This window comes from Notothenia rossii (assembly GCF_949606895.1).
Source record: "Notothenia rossii genome assembly, chromosome: 3".
NCBI lineage: Eukaryota > Metazoa > Chordata > Actinopteri > Perciformes > Nototheniidae > Notothenia > Notothenia rossii.
The window spans coordinates 78,663,139-78,687,021 of NC_136901.1; the positions used below are offsets into that span (position 1 = coordinate 78,663,139).

General features: G+C 42.1%; 2 protein-coding genes across 10 annotated transcripts in view; one reads left to right on the forward strand and one right to left on the reverse strand.

Annotated features, from left to right (window-relative positions):
• The window catches only part of flrt1b (fibronectin leucine rich transmembrane protein 1b), a 43,284-nt gene extending 26,485 nt beyond the window's left edge, over window positions 1-16,799 (forward strand). For 5 of the 7 annotated variants that reach the window (XM_079671504.1, XM_079671506.1, XM_079671502.1 and 2 more), the window contains exons 2-3: window positions 6,343-7,399; window positions 10,437-16,799. In XM_079671504.1, coding sequence (XP_079527630.1) covers window positions 10,451-12,652 — 2,202 coding nt within the window. In that variant the 5' untranslated portion in view covers window positions 6,343-7,399; window positions 10,437-10,450 and the 3' untranslated portion in view covers window positions 12,653-16,799. Of the gene's footprint in view, window positions 1-6,342 lie in introns of all 7 variants that reach the window. The other 2 variants (XM_079671507.1, XM_079671503.1) reach the window with 2 other exon arrangements.
• The window catches only part of macrod1 (mono-ADP ribosylhydrolase 1), a 115,429-nt gene that overhangs the window by 79,145 nt on the left and 12,401 nt on the right, over window positions 1-23,883 (reverse strand). The gene's annotated exons all lie outside the window — the stretch shown is intronic.

Genomic DNA, 23,883 nt, shown 5'->3' on the forward strand with positions numbered 1-23,883 from the left:
TCCGGGAGAAATTTGCGGCAAAAATAAAGCCAACACACTCCGGGGGGGTGTTACAGCCGAGTGCCTCCCTTCAGATCTTTGCTGATTATCCCCGTCTGTCGCTTCCCTCATGTCTCTCCCTCTCTGCCCCTACCTCTCATGCTAAATGGAAGCTGTGTGTTGCTGTGTTAGAAAGCTAGTCACATCCCTCACACTCTTCTTTTTACCCCCTCTTCATGTCTCTGCCTCTCTCTCTTTTTCCATTTCCCACCTCTACCTTTCTCCGTCTATCCTTGACACGCTTCTTTTTCCTCTCGCACTCAGCTCCCTCCAGCCTTCGCTCTGTCCACGCTGACACCCTCCACTGAGTCTGCCGGAGTTACGGCCTTCAGACTCTGACAGGAATTCAGTGCCTGTGTGTGTGCAAGCGTGTGTGTGTGTGTGTGTGTGTGTGTGTGTGTGTGTGTGTGTGTGTGTGTGTGTGTGTGTGTGTGTGTGTGTGTGTGTGTGTGTGTGTAAAGTGTGTGTGTGTGTAAAGTGTGTGTGTGTGTGTGTGTGTATGTGTGTGTGCAAGTGTGTGTGTTTGTGTGTGTATATCTGTGTCTTCAAGCATAGATGAAATATGAGCTGTTAAATATGAATGCAGGGTTATGTTCCCATGCCGTGTAGTCACGTCGCCCATGCGTGGAGAAGTAGCAAAAGAAGCCCATGCACATACACCCACACATATGGCCATCAGTGTGTATGACAAGTAACTGCAGAGATTCTGTGGTATTATTCTGCATCACATTTGCTCACACACACACACACACACACACACACACACACACACACACACACACACACACACACACACACACACACACACACACACACACACACACACACACACACACACACACACACACACACACACACACACACACACACACACACACACACACACACACACACACACACACACACACACACACACACACACACACACACACACACACACACACACACACACACACACACACACACACACACACACACACACACAGGCCCTGGATTCAGGCTTCACTGACTTTAAACCTTGCTCAGGCTGACATTAATTTCTGCTTCCAAATTACATTCCAATGGCTTCATAAATCTGCTGCCTCCTCCTCCGCCTCTTTCTCTGCCCCCCCCCTTTACCTTCTTCCTGCTTCTCTATCTCCCCCTCTTTTCTGCCGTACCCCCTCTCCTTCCCTCACTTCATTTTTCCTGTATGGACCACCACCCTCCTCCGTCCCTCTCTGCCTCTATATCACCATCTCTCTTCCTCTCCTTCCCCCCTATCACTTGTTTTCTCGTTTCCCCCACACTGCTTTCTCCCTGTCGCTCGCTCAGTAAATGAGAAACAGGGAGGCAGAGATGGCGAGGTTACGTGTGCGGGGTAGTTAAACAGTCACACACACACACACACACACACACACACACACACACATAAATCCATACAGATACACACACACACACTCACAGATGTGCTCACAAACATAAAAAAATGTGTAAATACACACATCCATGAGCACACATGCACAGCCAAACATCATAAACAGCACATTACACTTTGATTGAAAGACAAGCATGTGTGCTGCCATATATTTGTTGCGCCTCTAAAATTACACACACAAATTTGCATGCACGCACACGTGCACACAGACGGCCGTTTTAATGAGAGTGTTCATTTTACAGATAGTGCCTCTAGGTGAAATAATTGCCAATGTTGGGCCCTGATGGCTGGTCCAAGTGTTCTCAGGCCAGTTGTCTTTATGAGCCATGGCGGGCCGCAAACACACCCCTCGTCTCCCTCACTGCTGCGTTAACTGCTGCTCAGCTGCAGCCGACACACACATGAGAGGAAGACATTGGCTTAATATGCATAAACACACAATGTAGACAGCAACTTACGCATTAACAGTTAACACACACATACACACACGGCGAGGCAGAGGCCAGCAGAGAACAATAGTGCCGTCTGACAATGGGGCTCGGAGGGATTCTCTCCTCCATATTAATATTCAGCGGAGTGGATATAGAGAGAGTGCGTGTCAGCAGGGACGCATGCTCATCAACCTCGCTAACACTGGGGTTAGACAGCCACATGATTACAAAGTACTCAGACTTTGGTCCCCAGCCTCATAACTATTAATCCCTAGCTCCTACTCCCTCACTTCCTATCTCCTTGCTCCCTACACTGCACGGAGCGAGCTCGCTGCCAAGTACCACAGCTGTCACTTTTCTTTGCTTTCCATTTTCCAAATCATTCTGAACAGCCTGATGGAGCAAAGGGTGAATCGAAATGGAGATTTAATATTGTCAATTTCCCGCTGCCAGCCACTTTAATGTTTCAAATTTGTGAAAGTGCAGCTAGAAGGTCATCTGGAGGATAATTTGGAAAAAAATAGATTTAATTTTTCCTGGTACTTTTTGATGCAAACGGCAAAACAGCCAATGATGCTTTTACTCTAACCAGAGGCGTTGTAGTCCTTTGTGTCATGCCCATAATCTCCTCTTGTTGTACCTCATGTCAAAGCTAAGATGTATGCAAGTAAACACGCCTGTAGTTCCAGATATTACTCTCCATGTTTCACATCCATCAGTAAATTCTGAGTAAAGGTGACCTCTAACACATACCATTTGCCACTTTTCTGTACATCGTCCATCTGCAGAACAAGAATTGCTTACAGCACATCTGTACACTTTCCTGTAACAGATGTATTGCATACAAATTGTCCCATGTCAGGAATAGTTGTATTGAAGCCTTAAGTAGCCCTGAGCTCAATGCAGATATTTTTCTATATTTGTAGATGTTTATGTAGTTGTTTTATCTTCAGCCTTCTCTACTGTTCCACAAAGCAAAGAAAAGATATGCTAATATGTGATTGTTGGAGCAGAAAGCAAAGAGGAAAACAAAACAGTGAGAGCATTTGGACTGCACAGAGCCACAGTGAAAGTCACATACTGCTGCGTGCCTGTAGGCTACACAGTTGTCATTGACTGGCTCACAAGAGCAGAGTGATTTCTGTCCCCCTGAGGAATGAGACGTTCTCTGTGCTCTCTGTTGTGCAGAAAAAAACAAGTACAACAGAAAAGACGCACAGTGAAGACTCAGTCAGGGATGTTTTTGACCTCAACACTAAATGGGTAAGCTGCCTAATGTATGGGAGCTGCTCTCTTTATTACTGCCTCTGCTCCTCACTACTGGCGTGAGAATTTTCACAAAAGAGAACACTTTTGCCATTAAAGTTTAAAAAATAATGCTATAAATCATTAAATAATTATCAAAGTTGTTGCCAATTATTATTATCTGTAAATGTATTTGCCAATCATTTTATCGATCAGACGTTTTAGCCCCAATGTATTCTCCTCTATTCTCAATACACAACATACCAATACCATTTAAAAAAATAAAAATGTGTTTTAATAAATTGTATAGTGTGATATTAGATAGCTAATTAATGTTTCACACTGTGATGTACCTTTAACACTGGAATAAAAAGTCAAGAGTTTTTTTCTATGATGTCTGAATTTGAATGAGTGTGTTGCCTAGACACTTGACTGTGTCAGACTTTAGATATTTCTAATAAGCATGCCTTTAAACTGCACTCATTAGCATAAAAGCCATGGGAACAATAGAATAAAAGGAAAATAAACTCAAAGAGCACTTATAAGTATTTTTTGTACGATGCGAGGGTCCAAGGACAGAGGGTGTCGTATTGTCATACTGATATTCTGTACAAACTGTGAAGTCCACTGAGACAAATGTAACATTTGTGATATTGGGCTATATAAATGATTGATTGATTGATTGATTGATCGATCGAGTGGAAAAGAAAACTGATTCTGTGTCAAGGTGTATCCACTCGACCTTAAACAGGTTATGTGTATAGACTGTATATTGTGTAATCACTTTCTTGTAGGTTAATATTCACAAGTTGCATAAACGTTTGCAATTGATAAGGGAGATATCTGCAATGAAACGTGTTGCCGTTTCTTCAACAATGTACTGAAACACACTTATGGTAAACAGAAATCAGTGTGTTTTCTTTCCCTCATTTAACCTTACATAAACTCTGACAAACATCTTTTTCAGACACATCCCTCTCCTAAATGATTAGTGTCTAGCTTTTCTCTCCTCACTCCCCACTCTGATACTTGCTCCCTAATGCTTCCTATTTCCTCAGCCTCCTCTTCCCCACCACACTCCCCCTAGTAAGTCTTCTGAAAATCCATCAAAAAAAGTTTTAAGGACAGCCTCGACATTATACAGATAGAGCTTCACGTAGTGATGTCTAATGGGCAATGGCAGTGAGCTGTGGAAATGCTGCTGATGCTCAATTTTCTCATCTTGTCCAATGCAGGCAGACATTTTGCCTGCGGTGGGCTGAGATTAGTGCACGCAGTGTACGGGTAGTTCTGGACCAAACAGTGCAGCCAATTAAGGGGACTTTTTTAAAACGACAATTACCGTCATTAAAGGTGACATCTGCTTTTAATACATGACTGATGACATCCAATTAAAAGTCTTCATTTGATTTATGATTTAACTTCAAAGCCACTTAAAAGCCTTTCCCTCCAAAATACTAACATGAGAGGATTTTGAAGTATTAGACATCAATCAATGAATCACAAAGAGATGGAATAAAAAGGGTATAGCATTTAATAATGTTCAAAAAGCCTGAAACATAAAGCTCTGCATACAACTTGACTGTCCTTGAACAGACCATTATCTAATTTCTCCTTAAATGCCAATCACAAAGTCGATGCATTTTGCAAATAATGTCTACTTAGCATTCTCTCCCATAGCGAGCTGTTTTCATTAGGCATGTTAGCTGCACCCTGCACATATAAATCAGTTTACTATGCCACAAACTAGAAACCAGCCTGGAGCTGTTTTATAAAAAGGACAATTTATCTCACCACACTCTGCCCAATTTCATCCCACACCAACTACGCCACTAAACTGCACAACTAATTAAACAAATTCCTTTCCATTTGTGGAACCAGTTAAAACACCAAATCTAAAATAGATATACACACAGTCCCCATAGTCTAGATTAAGATGTATGGTGCACAATTTAGAGTTAATTTTTAAAACCCTTCAAGAATATATACACACACAGACAAGAGGCTGTTGAACTTGACAGCTGCAGGATGTGTCCTTTGAAAATGGAAAATGAGGACGCCATATTTGTCTCTATTTGTGTTTAAGCAAACCACATGATCAATTCCCAATTGGCTATGTAGTCTACTTACTCAGGGATGAAGTGAACAGGCGAATGTTAGCAGCGTCAGTTAATGGCCTTGATGAATCTGTCTCTGTACACTCAGTATGCCTGATGAAAACCTTATATTTCTAAAGCCAGTGTTCACTGGGGGGTTGGATTCTGCACACAAGATACAGGCACTTAACGCGTGATGGTTAATGAAAGCTCAAAAGCTTTGTTTGAAGAAAAAAAAAAACGCAGCTATAAAACATTGAGTTTCCTTAATGGGAGGTTTGTGTCCGTTGGGAGCTGCGTCTTACGCATATGCAGCGCTGACCTTCAGGAAGTATTTTCATGAGGTACTTAATTTTAAGAGGTATAACTGTTCTGATGGGGATCATTATTTAGCCTGTACCTTTTAGTATTTCATATTGTGCCAACGTTGAAATCCAAAAGTACATCTTGCTGTTGATTAAAGACGTTTGCTGGAATACAAAATAAAGGTTGGAAAGTTTTTTATCTATGCTGCTCCATTAAAGCATCTTTAGCAATACAAATGTAGGAACTAGGGGTGTAACGGTTCACAAACATTTAGGTTCGGCACGTACCTCGGTTTTTAGGTCACGGTTCGGGAACGTTTTCGGTACAGCAGAAAAAATGATCACAAAACATGTAATATTTTTTGGGGGTTTTTAATTATTATTAAACTGTGAATAATGTTTTCACTCAAATAAATACAAAATATTAAACAAACATTAAGGTGCAGGATTTCGATGAACTGAAATAATCTGTATTTGAACGTTACTGTAGGCCTACTAGGAACACATAAGCTGCTGTGCCATACTTTGAATATGTGTTTTATTAAGTTTACAAGTTAAAGAGACCGATGTATAGAATTACAAAACTATTTAGAGATTATAAAATACACATTTAATTTTGTTCTACTCAACCACTCAAATGTGGGCTCACCTAATATTATTAACTGGCTAAAGGGCTTGAAAATGTCAGCCTCTTGTGTGCAATTTGGTTTTGTGAATGATGTGTTCCAAACAGCTCTTTGTGTGAGGTTTAGCAAGGATTTTACACTCTCAAAATGTCTAATACTGTTCTTGTCTGCTGTCTCTCTCAGGGCGCTGTTCACTGACACTCTGCCAGCTGTCCTGCTGAAGCACCACCAGTGAAGTCTTCCTCCAGGATACTCGACATCGCTCTATTTCTTCTAACCTGTGGGGGAACTTTTCACACTGAGCCACGTGACTGGCCTTGCACTACGTACAGTACACGCGGTCATCGTGCTTTGCTGCCTTTAAAGATCATCTGTGTGAACTGAAAAGGAAGTGATTAAAATTTAACAGAGGAGAGTGAGGCGGAAACTGAGAGGGAAGAAGAAAGGAGCCTCTGAACCAAACTGTCAAAACCTGTAATCTGCACAGGACCAAACTGTCCATCACAGCCTCAAACATACTCCATTTACCATGAAAGAACTGTGAAATGTGGGTTTTTAATAATTGTTATAATACGACTAATAAGTAAGGACTCTTAGCTGGATATCTTAGAGCTGTGAAAATCCCATTTATTCTGTCCTTGCTCCTCATTCTTTATAACCACTAACTAGCTATTCAAAGCCAGTATAACTGTACTATTCCTGCATGACCCACTGCTTGCATGAGTATCCAGGATTGCTTTTGACTTCGAAGAAGGACCCTTAAGCTCTCAACCATCTTCTGACTGTCGGCCCAACTGTAGAATTTGGGTGTGGAGCAGTGGCTTCAGAATAAGGCCTCTGGACGCTTGTTGAAGATGACTTGAGCTGGCAGGCCTAAAAGCCCCTTACCCCCGAGAGAGAGAGGAAGAGAGAGAGAGAGCTTGGCAGTAGGACACACACACACGACAATAATGTGGGTGCCGAGGCGGCTTTGAGCCATGCCGGTGTTGCAACTTGCGGAGCCCTGGAGTACAGGCTATCATCATCCCTATCATCATTCACCCAAGCTGAGGAAGATTCAACGGCCCCGAGGAGCGAGGCTACACTTGTGAACCATTCAAAGACAACTTCGCTAACACACAGAGATCCACGGTTACATCTTCAGTCACACACAAAGACACAATAATACTTCTCTTCACAAATCCTTTGATACAGGAAAAACACAGCTGCAGCGGACGCAAAAAGCACAGAGACTGACCAGGTTAGACCAATCACACCCTCGGTCGGACCTTTTACACACACACACACACACACACACACACACACACACACACACACACACACACACACACACACACACACACACACACACACACACACACACACACACACACACACACACACACACACACACACACACACACACACACACACACACACACACACACACACACACACACACACACACACACACACACACACACACACACACACACACACACACACACACACTTTCTGCTTTCACTGCAATGAAAAACACCACGCGTATGTTACTTTCAGCTACGTGATCGGAAAGAACACCAACACGCAATGGCTCTGTGCTTACACAAAGGTTTTTATTTCTGAACATGATTGAAATGTTAAGGGTGGGGGCCTGCAAAGTGAGAGGGAGGCGAATGCGGAGGCGAGAAAGCTGAGGCCAAGAGGGAGCGAGAAAGAGAAGGTGGGGAAAAACAAGAGGTGGGGGGTCTGCTGCATCTAAATGAAATAGAAACTAAGTCGCCATGAGGGAGAGCGGAAGTCTGGTCAGGAGGACTGAACTAGAGCTGATTGATCCAATCTCAGTGTGTATCAACGGAGGACTGGAGAGGAAACGATAAAAGAGGATTAGAAAGAGAAAGAAAGATAGGGGAGGAGAATAGGAGAGCGACTGCACGGACACTTCTGCAAACAAACCTGAGAGTGGATATAATGAAAGATTATGAAGGGGAGAAAGTGGAGGTGGGCGGATTGGAGAGGTATATGGCGTGAAAAATAAAGATGCAGAGAGAGGAGAGCGCCATAAGGGAGAGCGACAGTTGGAGAGAGTGAGAGGACGAGGCAGGGAGGCGAGAAGACAGAAAATATAAGGATCATTAAGAGAATGTGTAGAAAACCTTGGCATGTACTTTAGGCAAAAACACACGAACAGGTTTGTGCCAAGCCGTATTTATGAAAGGGAAGCGGGGATAGTGTGGCCACGAAACATATGCTAGTTGATATTCATAGAGCATTCCCAATACGGTTTCAGCTCCTACCTTGACACTCCTTTCTGTGTGCATGTGTTCCTCTCCCTTACTTTCTCTGTATCTCAAATGCTGGGAAACAGTCAGATGTAAGCTTAAAATACTATTAGGAAAAGAGAAAAATAGAGTCTAGGTTGATGCCAAATTGTACGGCTCACGCACATGAAATCACATTCTGCTTGTGTCGAGGTGAGACAGGAGCTGGTTGTTGTTACACACACACACACACACACACACACACACACACACACACACACACACACACACACACACACACACACACACACACACACACACACACACACACACACACACACACACACACACACACACACACACACACACACACACACACACACACACACACACACACACACACACACACACACACACACACACACACACACACACACACACACACACACACACACACACACACACACACACACACACACACACACACTTATAGAGCCACTAACAAGCATAGATAGGTACACAAATGCAGCTACTTTATGCACCAATTTCTCACAGAAAAAGAACACGCAATCATTCTTTTGAACCAAACTCAGCTGATACTTTCTTGAGTCTTCACTGCCAGAAACTCATTTCCCCTCTCCTCCACTGACTGTCCAGCTCTCCATCTGTCTCCTCGCCTCCCTCCCTCCCTCCCTTCCTTCCTTCCTTCCTTCCGTCTATTCTATTGTTGCCATCTCTTGTTTGCTTTGCATGGATTTTGACTGCAGCCAAGGGGTAATTTTGCATCTAGCACTGAGTTCACATTCGAACACACGCACATACACAAGCATGTATGCACAGAAGGGTGGGGAGGGGACAAAAACTTGCCTTTAGAGGATTTGTTTATCAAATGTGCTGTCAAATCATGTCAGGCACTTCACGTCAGAGTAGATTTTTGCCCCAGGCTAACCAAAAGATAGCATTCAAACAAGAGTACATGTAATTTCTACAATTTTCACTACTGTATATTATTCATATACTATAAACAGTGCGCTGTGGATGCGAGTGCCCTGCGATCATTTTATCTGAATTGTAAATGTATCTTATTGATGTTGGTGTCAGGGAATCGCTCAGAGACATTTCATAAAACATAGACTGAGGAACGTATTAATGTTGCAGAAAAAAATGCTTCTCTGTAAAATATCTCGCTAAAACATTTCTTGGGATTTCTAGACCACTTTCCTGAATCATTTATATACATTTCACGAACAATAACAACCAAGAGAAAGCATGCATTATACATGTCATCTTGTACTGAGAAACTGTTCTGTATGTGAATGCTTTGTGATCAGTATGTTCACTTATTTGTGTGTGTGTGTTTTGGTCATCGCCTTGTGTTTATGACATACCGGTCAGAACCTGTGAAGTTATATTTTTCTGTTCATTCTGTTAAAATCATTCTCTCTGTAATTTCATTGGAGGGTCAGATATAGTGCAGTTACAGCAAGTTTACTAATTCTGGTGTCTTCAAAAGAAATCAACAGCACTGTGGGCAATTAATCTGATTTCCTTTCCCCCGACTCTTTTCTCCATTTTAGTTTCATGTCACTCAGTCCATTTCAGTTAATCGCCCCGAAACATTTCTTCCACTCTTTATTTTCCCCATCAAACGGTCACTGTCCAATTTTCTCCATCTTTGTCATCATTCTATTGTTTTCTCTGATTCTTGTAATCTTCTTTGCCCGCTCACTCAACCCTTCATCGCACTCTCCGCCTCTAAATGTCCGTTTGTCTTCTGCTTGGTCGCTCTGACCCATATAATACTGAACAACCCCTACAAACTATCTCCGTCTTTTCTATCCCCAAAACTTCTCCGCCTTTAGATAAAAGAACATTACTTTATACAGTAGGTAGAAAATACAGCACTTTTTGGTTTGACTTTTTCATAAACTTGTCCTTTTTTTACTTTAGTTAACTGCAAAAAGTGTATTTGATTTGAGACTCAGTTACAGCAGTGGTACTTAAATCAAGTTTCTCATTTTCTCTCTTTTCAATCAGGAGCTGAGCACAACATGGCGGCTGAGAGTCTTGCTGAGCTCCGCGACTGGCTCTTTCTGCTCCTCCTGTGCCTCACCTTATTGGCTGAGGTGCTGGAACTGGCGGCAGCAACAATTGCCATGGAAACGGGCGAAGGAGATGATGGCATCGTGTGTCCGTCTGTGTGCCGCTGTGATGAGGGTTTTGTCTACTGCAACGACCGTGGCCTGAGTATAATTCCTCCCCTACCATTAATGGCTGCCATCCTCTACTTGCAAAGCAACCGGGTGAAAAACTCCGGCCTGCCTCCCTCACTGGAACGCAGCACTTCCATACGAGTAATTTACCTGTATGCTAACCATCTGGATGAATTCCCTATACACCTCCCGCCTTCATTACGGGAGCTCCATCTGCAGGATAATAATATACGAACGTTACCGAGATCAGCTCTGACAAAGTTACCATTACTAGAACGTTTGCACCTGGATGATAACTCTATATCCACAGTTAGCATCCAGGAGCGAGCTTTTTCTGGGACTCCACGGCTTCGACTGCTGTTCCTTTCTCGAAACCACCTGTCAAGCATCCCTGCAGGCATGCCAGCATCCTTGGAAGAGTTGCGACTTGACGACAACAGAATAAGCACCATCCCAACACATGCCTTCCGTGGGCTCTCCTCCCTTCGACGCTTGGTTCTGGATGGGAACCTGTTGGCCAACACACGAATTGCAGATGACACCTTTTCCCGTCTCTCCAACCTGACTGAGCTGTCACTGGTCAGGAATGCTTTGCAGTCGCCGCCAGTCTACCTTCCTTCGTCTCACCTTGTGCGCCTCCATTTGCAAGACAACGGGATGACTCACATACCACGGGGGTCCCTGGACGGCATGCGGCGGCTTCAGAGGTTGGACCTATCGGGAAACAATCTGACCACTCTTCCACGAGGGCTTCTGAAGGACACAGAAAGCCTGGAGCTGCTACTGCTGCGAGGAAACCCGTGGTACTGCGGCTGCAACCTTCGCTGGCTCCACGCATGGCTGCACAGCCGGGGGGCTGCGGTGACAGTCAGGGGTCTGACCTGTCAGGGCCCAGAGCCTGTGAGGGGCCAAGCCCTCAGAGAACTAGCCTCCCTGATGGAGCAGTGTGAAGGCCCTCCTGGTGGTCCCGGTACTGGAATGGGGATGATCCCAGCAGAAAAAGACGGAGGAGGTGAAGATGACATTGGAGGGGGCCAAGCTGTGGCTTCGGTTCCCCATGGCAGCAGCACCACATCTCCTCTGATGGTCCCCACTCAAGGATCCCTCTTCACCCTTATCGCCAAGCGGCCGGGCTTTGTTATACCTCTGCCTCCCGGTGAAGGGGGGCAGGTCTCTGGAGAGGCCCTGGAGCTGACTGTGAAACCTCTTTCTCCGGACAGTGTGCTGGTGAGTTGGCTTTGCCCCGAACCGGCACCCTCCTTTCGTCTGTCGTGGCTGAGGTTGGGAAGCACTGCATCTCTTGGTTCCATAACAGAGACTCTAGTACCTGGAGAGAGGAGGCAGTACTTCCTTACCCAGCTTACCCCACGCTCCCATTACCTCATCTGTTTACTGCCACTAAGACAGGAATCCTCTTTTGGGGGTTCTAGCATGGGTTCATCTCGAATTGGCAGCATGGACACAGACAGTAAAGACTCGATCCCGACCTGCGCTCAGATAGAGACTGGAGAGGCTCAGGTCAGCGCAGGAGGGGAGGGGTCTGATAAAGATGGTAAGGACTCAGAACTAACAGCCCTGCCATTGGCTGGGATTATAGGTGGTGCCACAGCATTAGTAAGCCTGCTGTTAATCTTTGGCATCTTCTGCTGGTATGGACAGAGATCAGGCTATGTGTCCGGGGACTCAGGTACATACGGCAGGGGCCGGGGTGGAAAACATTATGATGACTATGTTGAGTCGGGCACCAAGAAAGACACTTCCATCTTAGAGATCAGGGCACCTCCTGCAGGGTTTCAGATGACAGCTATGGCCCATCAGCCCCTGCAGCCTAAGCTGGAGGACGTCACCTACATCCACACCATTTTTCCCTCTTCTTCCTCTTCCTCTTCCCAAGCTAACGGGACATACAGGAGCAACCATGGAGCCGGCAGCCTCAATGGCACCATCCTCAGCCAAACCAGCCACCATCGTGTCACTTATGGTACCAACCGGGGCTACCGAGAGGGTGGGATCCCCGACATAGATTATGCCTATACGTGATGATACACGGAAACACTCCCTGAACCACTAATGCCCGGCGCCATTTCTATGATGACGACCCCTTGGCTGGTGGCCATTTGTCCTTGGTTTCCAAAGTACCCTCTGTGCCTCTGATGGTTCAATTCTGATTGGTTTGCTAAGTAGAAAAGACTGATTTTGGCTATGTTGAATTGACATTGCTGTTGAGTGACAGAAGTAACAGTCCTACTATACTCTACTACTGTATACTACTTTATACAGAAAGACTTTCTTTCAGCGCTGATTACAGTTATAAATGGTTACGTTTTCTCTTTTGGATATCTCAGTGTCTTTTAAACCTACTGTTCTTCTCAGCTCATTATAATACACAGTAACTTATTTGAGGTTGATATACTAGGCTTAGCTGATTTAGCAGGAGATATATTTATTATATGGGGAAAAGGCACTTGATGTGTATAGAGATAGGTCTCATATCTTCCTACCAACTGTAAGCTCTGTGCTGTATAGATAAAAGGGATGACAGAGGGAAAAATCAATGGTTGTTATAACCCACAGATGACAATGCATCATGGTTGACATGAAAAGATGTGTTCCTAGTGTCCCCTTTTTCCCTCTAGTTTATTCCCCTCCTTTTTAATTTGAACACGTTTCGGCCTCTTTCGCTTTTCTTTTTTTTTTGGCTGTGGCTCTTTCCTTTTATTTCTCTTGTGTCTTTTGTGGTGCCGTGAGCAGAGGACGACTTTGTTCTCGCCAAGGGAGCTGACAGCAGTGATAACAGTTCTGACAGAGACAGGAGACACAACCCACAGAATGGGGAGACTAATGAGAGGGGGAGAGAGAGAGAGCGGGGCTGATGGATATATGGATGGTAAGAAAATAAAATAAGACAAGGAGAGAGAGGGGTTCTGTTTTGGGGATGGAGGCGCTGAGAGAGGTGTGTTGGCTGAAGGCAGACAGCGAGGACAGAAAATGAGAGACAAAAGGAAGATGAGGAAAAAAGGGCGTGTGACAAATTCAGCAGCAGGAGGTAGAAAAGCAGACAAAAGGAAGAAGATGGGGGAACAAGAAGGATGCAGGCGGGGGGGAAAGAGAGGTGATCACTGGAATATTGTGTAATCATCATCCAACATTTTACCCAAGTTTTACCCTCAGTGTATACCCACTGCTGCACTCAGCAAATACATGACTTCACACTTCCATCAAGGACTGATGTTTTCAGTTTCCTGTGATCAAAATTGAAAGAATCAAACTAAATTGTTAGAGCAGTTTTCGCCTGTATCTTTATCATGACATGGAACCATTAAGATGCTAATGTTTGTAGGAAAAAAAAAAATGGAATTAAAGACAATCAGAGAAAAACATAAAGTAAAATAATTGCCACGACTGCAGGATAAATGACTAGCTTGAGAAGGACAGCTATTCAAATCTCAGAATAAAGAAAAAGTATGTACCCATGTCTCCAATTTCTATTGTAGTATGGTTTTATTCAATTACATTTGCAAATGAAGTGTAAGAAACGTAATTATACATCTTAAAATAGTAACCCATTATCATCTTGAGGCTGGTTAAACCTACTTAATTTAAATAAGTTTTAGCAGCTAATGATTTTTGTGTGGAATTCTCTACTCTAATAACTCTTTGCTAAAATTAATTCATAAGAATCTGTCTTTCCAATTTTAATCTGAAAGTTGAAGTTGTAAATGTTTTATAGATATTTAAAATACAAGTAGGTATACGTGTTGGAAAAATGAATTAGACTAATTATTTAATTGAAAAAATAATTGTCAGATTAATCACAAAGATTTGTATTATCTCAAAGTATGCCTCAGTAAAAAAATCCAAATAAAGATATATTTCAATTTGCATTCTCTTAGAAAAAGTACATTAGATGACAAATGTCATACAGTGTTACAGGCCAAAGTCCAGACAGTCATAAACAGGGAACCCAGCCTGACCACTACACTGTGCAGTTTAACAAACAAACATATGAAGAACACAAACACACCGCGTGAACAAGGCCGCAGCACCTGCTCTCCGACTGCCTCTCACTGACTCCACTAATATACTTTTCTGGAGGAGGAACATCAAAAGGAAAAGACTAACAAACAGCCAGACATGAAAAGAGAAAAAGGAGAGGGTGGAGAGTGAGAAATAAAGAGCGAGGCCGTAGAGGGAAGGATCCTGATGAGTGATATTCATGTATACAGAACCTCCAACCGATTCTTACTTACAGAAGCTCTCTTTCTCTTTTCCGACCTGGGTTAATGTCGTAACCAGTCGTATAGGACCACCTCGTGCAGATTTTTTTATTTTATTTTTGTTGCATTTCTTTTTCTTTTCTTTTTTGAAAGAGCACTGAAGCTTCATTTTTTTATTCTGTGCAAAAAAATCCTTTTTCCTTTTGAAAATGTCACCCTCAGATGTGATAATGAAAACACTCTTATGTATAAACATAAAAATGGGTGCAACACGCTATTCCATTTACTGGTCTGTCGTCTTTTTTTCTACAAGGATGAATAAAGACTTCTAAAAAGAAAAAGTAGTTCCTCGTGTTTTCTCTGTGCTGTTTGAGTGTCTGTGCTGTGTGAGTGAGTAAGTGTGTGGGGGGTTCATTAAATCTGAAACAAAGGCTGAAGATGTCAAATACTGCACTGGATGGCTTAAAAAAAAAATCGAAATCAATGGGATTCTCAAGATTATTAATACGATTTATGACAAGACGGCATGGACCTCGTTAAATCACACACACTGGATGAATACATCAGCTGCTCCAATTCAATTTGAAAGATTTTGCCAGGCCAAAGCAGACGCATGTGTTTTTATACCGAGAAGTTTGCGTAATAATGTGCACCAGGCAACATGAGAAACTGTGTGTGCATTTGTATGGATGCATTTCTGCTCTGTGCTCCGGAAGACATGCCTCTCATTCTAAGTGAGTGCTAATACTTGTGTAAGCGTGGATCAATATAACGAACGGGGGAGTGTATAAGTGTCCATCTAAGAGTAACTGCTCATGTTGGGTGTTTGTGAAGGACAGAGTCACAAGGAAATGTACTTTATGTAGATAGAAATGGGTTCTTTTACTGTCTGTGTCTGAGAGGGAGATACAAACAGGCTTCATGTGAATGTTTATCTAAAGGATTTTCAAATTATACGTTTGTGTGTGTGCACCAACGCACGCTGTAAGTGTGATGCAGCTGTAGCTCCACGCCTGTGCTCTTAACGACAATACCCTGAGTTCTCATCAGTCATTATGGAGGCCTTTCACTGTCGCAGTCCATTATCTAGCATCAAGCCCTCTAGCTTAATTATTCCAACTCGCATTAAACCCGAGAAAAAGATGTATGGTAAGACTCGAGTATATCTGAGCCTGAAATGATTTCTTCTGAAAATAGGATCAAAATAGATTTTTCAGATGAGCCTGTATTGTGTTACTCAAACAGTAAACATCTTCAACATATCAAATCAATCTACATTGATGTGCATATGAGCACAACAGTAATGCCTCTATTTAAATGGCTTTTAATTCAGGACATTTCTGAATACTCCCTCCATTATAATCCCTCTATTTCTCTAACAAATGAGCTCAAAAAAAGATTTGCAATAAAATGGCCAGTTGCATTTTAAACTACTAGCTCCAACACAGGGCTGTTAAGAGTGATGTAAAGCTGCATTGCACAATAAAGTGGCTTCCTTTGTTTGCATGCATTATAAGCTTCTTTAGCAAAAGGCCAACGTGTTCCCATAAATGCATGCATTTGGTTGAAGGCATGCAAACAATCAGCCAGCTATGCACGTGAACAGAATAATTTCAATACCATTTATCTTTTCAGATAAAAATGTTCCTACAAGTTTGCATCATTCACGGAATGTGCATTCACAGCAGGGCCACCAATATACAAATCACGAGTGAGCAAGAAATAGGAACACTATAAACATTTAAGTGCATGCGCAAACAGCAATGCTTAACTATAAAGCACTAACCCTAACCATGTCTCTATCCATCAATCCAGCTCAAGACACACATGAGCTTTAAGGTGTTGTTGACACACACACACACACACACACACACACACACACACACACACACACACACACACACACACACACACACACACACACACACACACACACACACACACACACACACACACACACACACACACACACACACACACACACACACACACACACACACACACACACACACACACACACACACACACACACACACACACACACACACACACACACACACTTCGAGTGCCAGGGGAATAATGGTCCCAATGTAACGCAAAACACTTTATTCTCACACACTGCAAGAGACCAGTGAAGTACCTCAGAGGTATGAACTGATCTAACAACAACAACAACAACAAAACATTAAGCCTCGGTGGTCTGGATTCCTCTGTAGCAATAGATGGAGAGGACATCACTGGAATAAACAAGGCCGAGAACAAAGTAAGACAGCCTCCAGGGGATTATAACAACATCGACTGTATGAGTTAGGCTGTCTATCAGAAGAGGAGCCACTTTGGTGCCACTGCAAGGCGTTTCAAGTGATGGAAAAAAAAACCTTCTGCCATAACCATGCTGAGAGCATGTACAAATAGAAAAATTGCCCTTGTACCACAGTGGTCCTCAATTTCATTCAATTCAATTTCAGTGTGTTTTTTTTTCTGCTTCATGAGCCCTTATACCATTTTATTATTTTCTAACCTGCTTTTAGTATGTAAGAAATTATCTGAAAATTAAAAACATTTATAACCTCACGCAGGGTCATTCTCTGTCCTAGTCTGACATTAAGTGAAAAGTTGATGGTCTCTTTTTTTCTTTACGATAAACCATCATGCATTCAGTTTGATCTCCTGACTTCACGGGGAAATGTGAGGAGGAACTGTGGCTGAGGAGTGCTTCAGGCTCCTGCTGGATGGGGTCCTCCAGAGCTCTCAGCCTTCAATCACGGTCGGTTCGCTGCCCACCTCTCCGGGGCTCGACACTCTGGACCGACCGAGCACTTGTAGTTATGGCAACTTCTGATTCCTCTGGAGTACTGACTCTCAGACGTTCTTCAGCAGAGAGAGACACATCGCACCAGAAACATAAATGAACCCTAGGAACACAGTCAATTATTTATCACCTTGTTAAAAATGCCGGAAAGTGGATTGTGATCACACTAGAGGTCCATCATTTATTAAATTCTCTACAAAGGCTGATCAATTTAATGATAAAACATTTGAAATTAATAAAATATTCTCAAATTAATGGAATCACAACTATTGATCTACTGTAATTTAAAGATAAATATTATGTTACTGCTCTCCATCTTTGTTACAATTAGTTACAACGTCCAGTTTACAGTTTTTAAATTGCTTTTGATGTTCAAAACTTTGATGAAGCAGTTCATTAATTTAATACAAATGCCAGCCTAGAACTTGCTCATCATATAAAACCCTTAAAAAAAGCATAACCCTTTAATGTTTGATAAATTCTTGAGACCGACCATTTCTCTATAAACACATCCACACTATAATGTGCAAAGATTAACAGCTCATACATGAATGCAGAAAAAGGTCTCGCTCATGCATGTGCAGACCACTATCCTGTCACATGCTGTTGATTTTGCAGGAGTCACGGAGTAAAGGGTGCAAGGGTGTAATAAATCTTTTCAGTGCTTGTTACTGTGATTGAGTTGTTTTTTTTTATCCCACTACATCACAGTGCCCTTGACTTTTTTATAAAAGAGAAATACACCTGCATTTTGCATTCGGTTTACTAGGCACACATCAGAAAATATCACATTTTTACTTTCAGGGCTGAATATGCTTCATTTGTTAATCGTAATTGTGAAAAATGAAGACTCTTTATTGTGCACAGAAAACAGATGTTAACCAATCATAGCTCTATCTATGACAATACATTGTACTGCACAATATAAGCTGCTGAGTTCTTTCTCTATTCCCTTGACTTCATTCCTCTTTAGAGACTGTACAGGATGTTTATGACCATGCCTACGTTGACCTTTTAGCTTGTGGCACTGTAAACTGCACCTACATGTTCTACTTTCAGCAAACAATATACAACGTAAGAACTGTTGGACTGATTGATTGACCTGTCCATCAGTCCGGCTCCAACCCCACCCGTGAACAATGCTGACAAAAGGATGAGTGGATAAACAGTTCCTATAAATAGTCTTGTAATATCCTAAGCTGTGATAATGCAGCGGGGCCTGAGCATTGGGCACCACTTCACAACAACGCCTAAAAGATCGCAATTACAAGATGGTAATTGTGTGTGTGTGTGTGTGTGTGTGTGTGTGTGTGTGTGTGTGTGTGTGTGTGTGTGTGTGTGTGTGTGTGTGTGTGTGTGTGTGTGTGTGTGTGTGTGTGTGTGTGTGTGTGTGTGCTGCGCGTACTCTGCCTGACTTGTGTGGGATTATGTGACAAAAGCATCGTCTGCGATGAGGACATGAGAGCAGACAATGGAGAGACAGGGAAAGGACTACAGGGTTAGATCCAGGCCCATTTTGGAGGTTACAATGATACATGCTTGCTTTGTACTTTGTTCACTAAGCTATGATTACAAAGATGACAGAAAATGGAGCCTTATTGAAAGGCTTTATAGTAATTATTATTCAAATAGCACTTACTACAATGAGGATAATCTTCTACCAATGTGCTTTTAATTTCCGTATCTTCATTTTTTCTCATTTAGTCTTATGTGGCTCGGTTCTCGTCAACATCCTTTGCACAGCCGGTTCAGTGGAACAGGGTTTGATTCAAATGTCAAAAGTCTAGATGAGAAAAATCAATCATCAAAGGTTGATAAACTCATTAAAAAAGCCATTCATCAGGTGATTGTGGGGCCACTTAGTGTGGGCTTTTTTAAGCAGCTGCTCAAGTATTCGACCACAGCAGCCAAGGAGACGGGGACTTTGGATGCACAGCCAAATACTTAATGCTAGGCTTATTACCTCTCTGGCACTAAAACCAATATTTGAAAAAAGGTGCACTATTATTATCATAAAGAACTGGGAATGCAAACGATTATTGCTACACTAAGGAGTGCATTAAGTGAGACGGCATAGAGAATTGAACTCTGCCCTACACAAGGAAAGACATACACGTTTGACAGCTGGCTGCTCTACAAACTGCACATTATTGTCACACTGTCACAACCTCAGAGGACTTACTTTATATACTGTAATATAAATAAGTCTTTTCACATTCATTTTGCCATTTTAAATGTAAAGTGAAGCCACTGTCTTATCATCTAAGCCTACACGAATACTTAAAGTTAAAGCAGGTTTAGCTCTTCTACATTTACCTTATACATTATGCTATAATCACTTTGTTTGTGTATCCAAATTAATTGTTTTCAAAAGGTCCTCTATAAATACATTTTGGTTTGACTGTACACCTTTTAAAAATTGGGGAAAGTTTGACTTTTCTTTTTAACTTGTCCAAAACAGAAGATCTCACAACATGCCCACTTTATGTAACGAATGTCCAGGAGAGTGGAGGAGAAAGTGTAAGGAAAGATTTGTGGCTCTTTTTTCATGTGTCTCACATCAATTTCAGTCACTTTTTATGCCTTTGAGGAGTTACTGCCCAGAACTGTGTGATGTTATTCCCAACGTATTAAACAACAAAGTCAAGAAAAAGACATATAGCTCATGGACACAGTTCAAGAAAGCAGTGGGATGCAGTCAGGGTAAAAACAGGCTGATCATCACACTGAACTGCCGTTGCACTCGTTCCATTCGGCGCGACATGGTGTTCATGTTATACAGTATCTTGTTATGAGGGGTAATGTTCTAACCATTCATTATCAAGTTAGACATTTGTAACGTAATATCCAGTCAACATGGAAGCTATGGTGGTAGAGGATGGAAGTACTAACAATTTCACAAAGTCTAAAGAAATAAATATTCATCTATATTGCATACGCTAATCACTCATTTGCAAACAATCCGTGAATTTCATAGTTTGTCCAGCGACTGACAAATGTAGCTTAACTTAAGACAGGGCATAAGAACTAAATTGAATCAACTGCTTCCTCCTCAGAGCCTTCAGAAGATCTTCTCCAATCCAACGAGGGGTCACAACGCTGCAAACAAAGATGTTTGAACGCAGCACTTGTCTTGATGACAGAAGCTCTGATGGGCCAAGTGCTGATGATCAGGCTGACTCCTTTTCTCTTTTACTCCTTCATTCACTTCATCTCCTTCCATCTCCCACATCGGCCCAATCAGGCTAATGAGGCTCGCACTTCCTCCATCCCTTCCTGCTCACTAAAGTGCCGATTGATTGGAGGGGTGGGAAAGCTTTTAACAAGGGAGGGGTGGGAGAGAAATAATTAGCACGAATGAGCTTTTCTGCAAACTCCTTCAGTTTAGCTTTTCTTTTCCCGTTTATTTACTGACCTGGACAACATTAAGGATTAACTCTCCAAGGGTACGTTAACTTCTCAATGTCAGGGTGTAAATCAATTTGAAGCTGTAAACGGAGTCCCGTTTGTCTATTAACAATGTCTCCCTCCTTTCAGGTCACAGCACTCCAATGATGTGTAAGTGGGAGCCGTAAAGAATAAAGAAAGTGAAAGGAGAAGAGGAATCTGTGGTGATGCACCATGAAGAATCTGAGTTTTTCTCCCATCTTCCGTCTCAAAAGTGAGACACAAACTCGCCATTAGAGCATCCCGCGGAAATTCTGGGCACTGAACCTTGAAAGCTTAAATGTTACCGTACACGTGGCCCAAATGACCAGTACAGAGGTCTTTCTGAGAGTTGTAGCGTAATTAACTCGGACAGATCTGGACTGAAAAAACTAGAGCAGCAGCACTGTCTAAATACATGCTGCAGCCAATGGCACGGAGTCAGTGCATCCTCTGAACTTAGCCTCTGGCAAAGAGACAGATCTAAGAGGATAGAGTGGACATAACAAAACTTCAGTGCAGTGATAAAAAGTGTGAATTTCAAGCGCCTATTAGCTATAGAAAAACAAGGGCACGGTCAGCTGTGTGCATGTTAAGAAACCTATCAAAAAAAGCGTTATTTGAAAAGCGATCAGAAATCTATAGCTGAACAAAAAGAAAAAAAAAAGTTTGAAATTAAATTTGAAGCGTAGAGACCCTGACTCCTCACAGTGGTGGGCCTCAGATCGTCTTAAGCTTTGAAGATGAAATACACCCACAGCCTTTAATTAACTTTCCATCAAAAGTGAGCCACTTAAAGAAGGCGTGGAAGACTTATTTTCTTTTCATTTGATATGTATTTTTAAATCATAAGGAGAATTAAGTGGGAGCAAAACAAATACAGAGAGAAATGTATCTAACTTGGATAATTGCTTTTCTTTAGAAGCAATACTCCTGCACAGGGAGCATGTTAAGTACACATTACATGTTATTTGTTAGAGACTTTTATCCAAAGCGACTTATATACTCGATACTGTGGGCAATCCCCAGGAGCAATTTGGGGTGAAGTGTCTCAGGGACACAACGACATGCTGACTGCAGTGGGGTTTGAACCTGTGATAATAATAATAATAATAAATATAATTTGATTATTAATTTCATTCATTCACTTACGGGCATATAAATACACTTTTTTTTTTTACATACACAGCATCTATAAAGACGTGTTCCCAGGCTCTCAAAATGTGAAGTTTTCCTGTTTCCTGTCCAAATACTAGTGAACTTAATAACTTTTGGTTTTGAACTGTTGATTGTATAAAAACAAGCAATTTGAAGCCATTTTTGTAACATAAAATAAAAAATGGCAAAACACAACAAACAACAACAGTAGTGTTTTTCTGTAGGCCTGATGCATTTCTTTAAATTTGCATCCCAACTAATGCAAACAGAAGCAACTAAATAATTAGCTGTTGCTGCAACTGTCACAATATTAGAAACATTTACCATAATCAACGCTGACTTGGTATCGTTGGTATTCTTTGTGGTAAAGCACAAGACCCCGGCCCTGCCTTTGACCCTGCTTATCACAAACACTCATCCTAATGATGACCTTCCAGTTTAAAATCTGTACAGATAAGAGTCTGACACATTTTCCCCTCACACTCTTTTATCGGCTCTTGCACAGCACATCATCTTTCCACTAAAAATATAAAATGGGTTAACGTCTCCATGTGGCTCACTTGATGCTGTAGGTTTGTTCCGGTTTAGTAAGGGAGTAGTAGTGTTTGGAAATGGAATGTAAATGTCAGACGGCTTCCATCTGTAATGTGATTTTCCAATGAACAAAAATAAAGAGAAACAAAAACAAGTATTCATTACTAAGGAACAATTTCTATAAATAAAAACAACACCCTGATCGAATAAGTCAGCAGTTGATTTAATAATGGGGGCTCTGTGTTCAGAGCGTGCCGTTTCCCTGCAGCTAAATATCACACACCTGCCATCAATAAAAGTATTTCTGCTTAAAACCTGATTAACGTCAGCTGGTTCTGTAGGATTTGTTCGAATGATAGCCATGGTTGCAGAGAGTTACCAAAGAAACTGGGGGATCTAATTGTTGAAAAGTATCAACAGGGGAGACATTTGAAGGCATTACATTTAACATGGAGCACTGGGGAGTTTTTCCTTGTTCACTGCATGGGTCTAATGACAGAGGATGTAGTATTCTGTATAGTCTGTAAAACCCCCTGAAACTATTTAAGATATTGGGCTATACAAATCAAATGTAATTGATCGATTGACTGTCAAAATGAACATCAGTGGAGAAAATGTAGCACCACAGAGAAATTGCAAAAAAAGGACAACTCTCCCAAGGCGAGGAAAGAACGAGGAGAAGGGCTACTAAGAGGAACACTGAAGGAACTACAGGAATTTCTGGCACACACTGATTACGCATGTGACCAACAACTCCGTATTCTGGCCATCTGGGCGAGGTAAAGAGTGGCAGGATGGAAGCCTTTTCTTTCAAAAAAGAAGTACCAAGCCTGTCTGAATTATGAAAAAAGATTTATTCAGTCAACCCCAAACCATGTGAGAGAATGTGTTATGGTCTAATAAGAGAAAGGTTAAACGTTCTGGCCCTTGACCTAAAAGATAATTCGGCACAATGCCAAGAGAGCTCATTATCCAATGAACGCCTTTCACACTGTGAGACACGGTGGTGGTAGCAGGTGGAAGCAGCCCCAAAGCATCTCTGCTGGGTCAGGGGATCTTGTCAAGATAGACAGGATAATGATAAGCTCCAAATGTCAAGATATTTTGGCACAAAACCTGCTGGC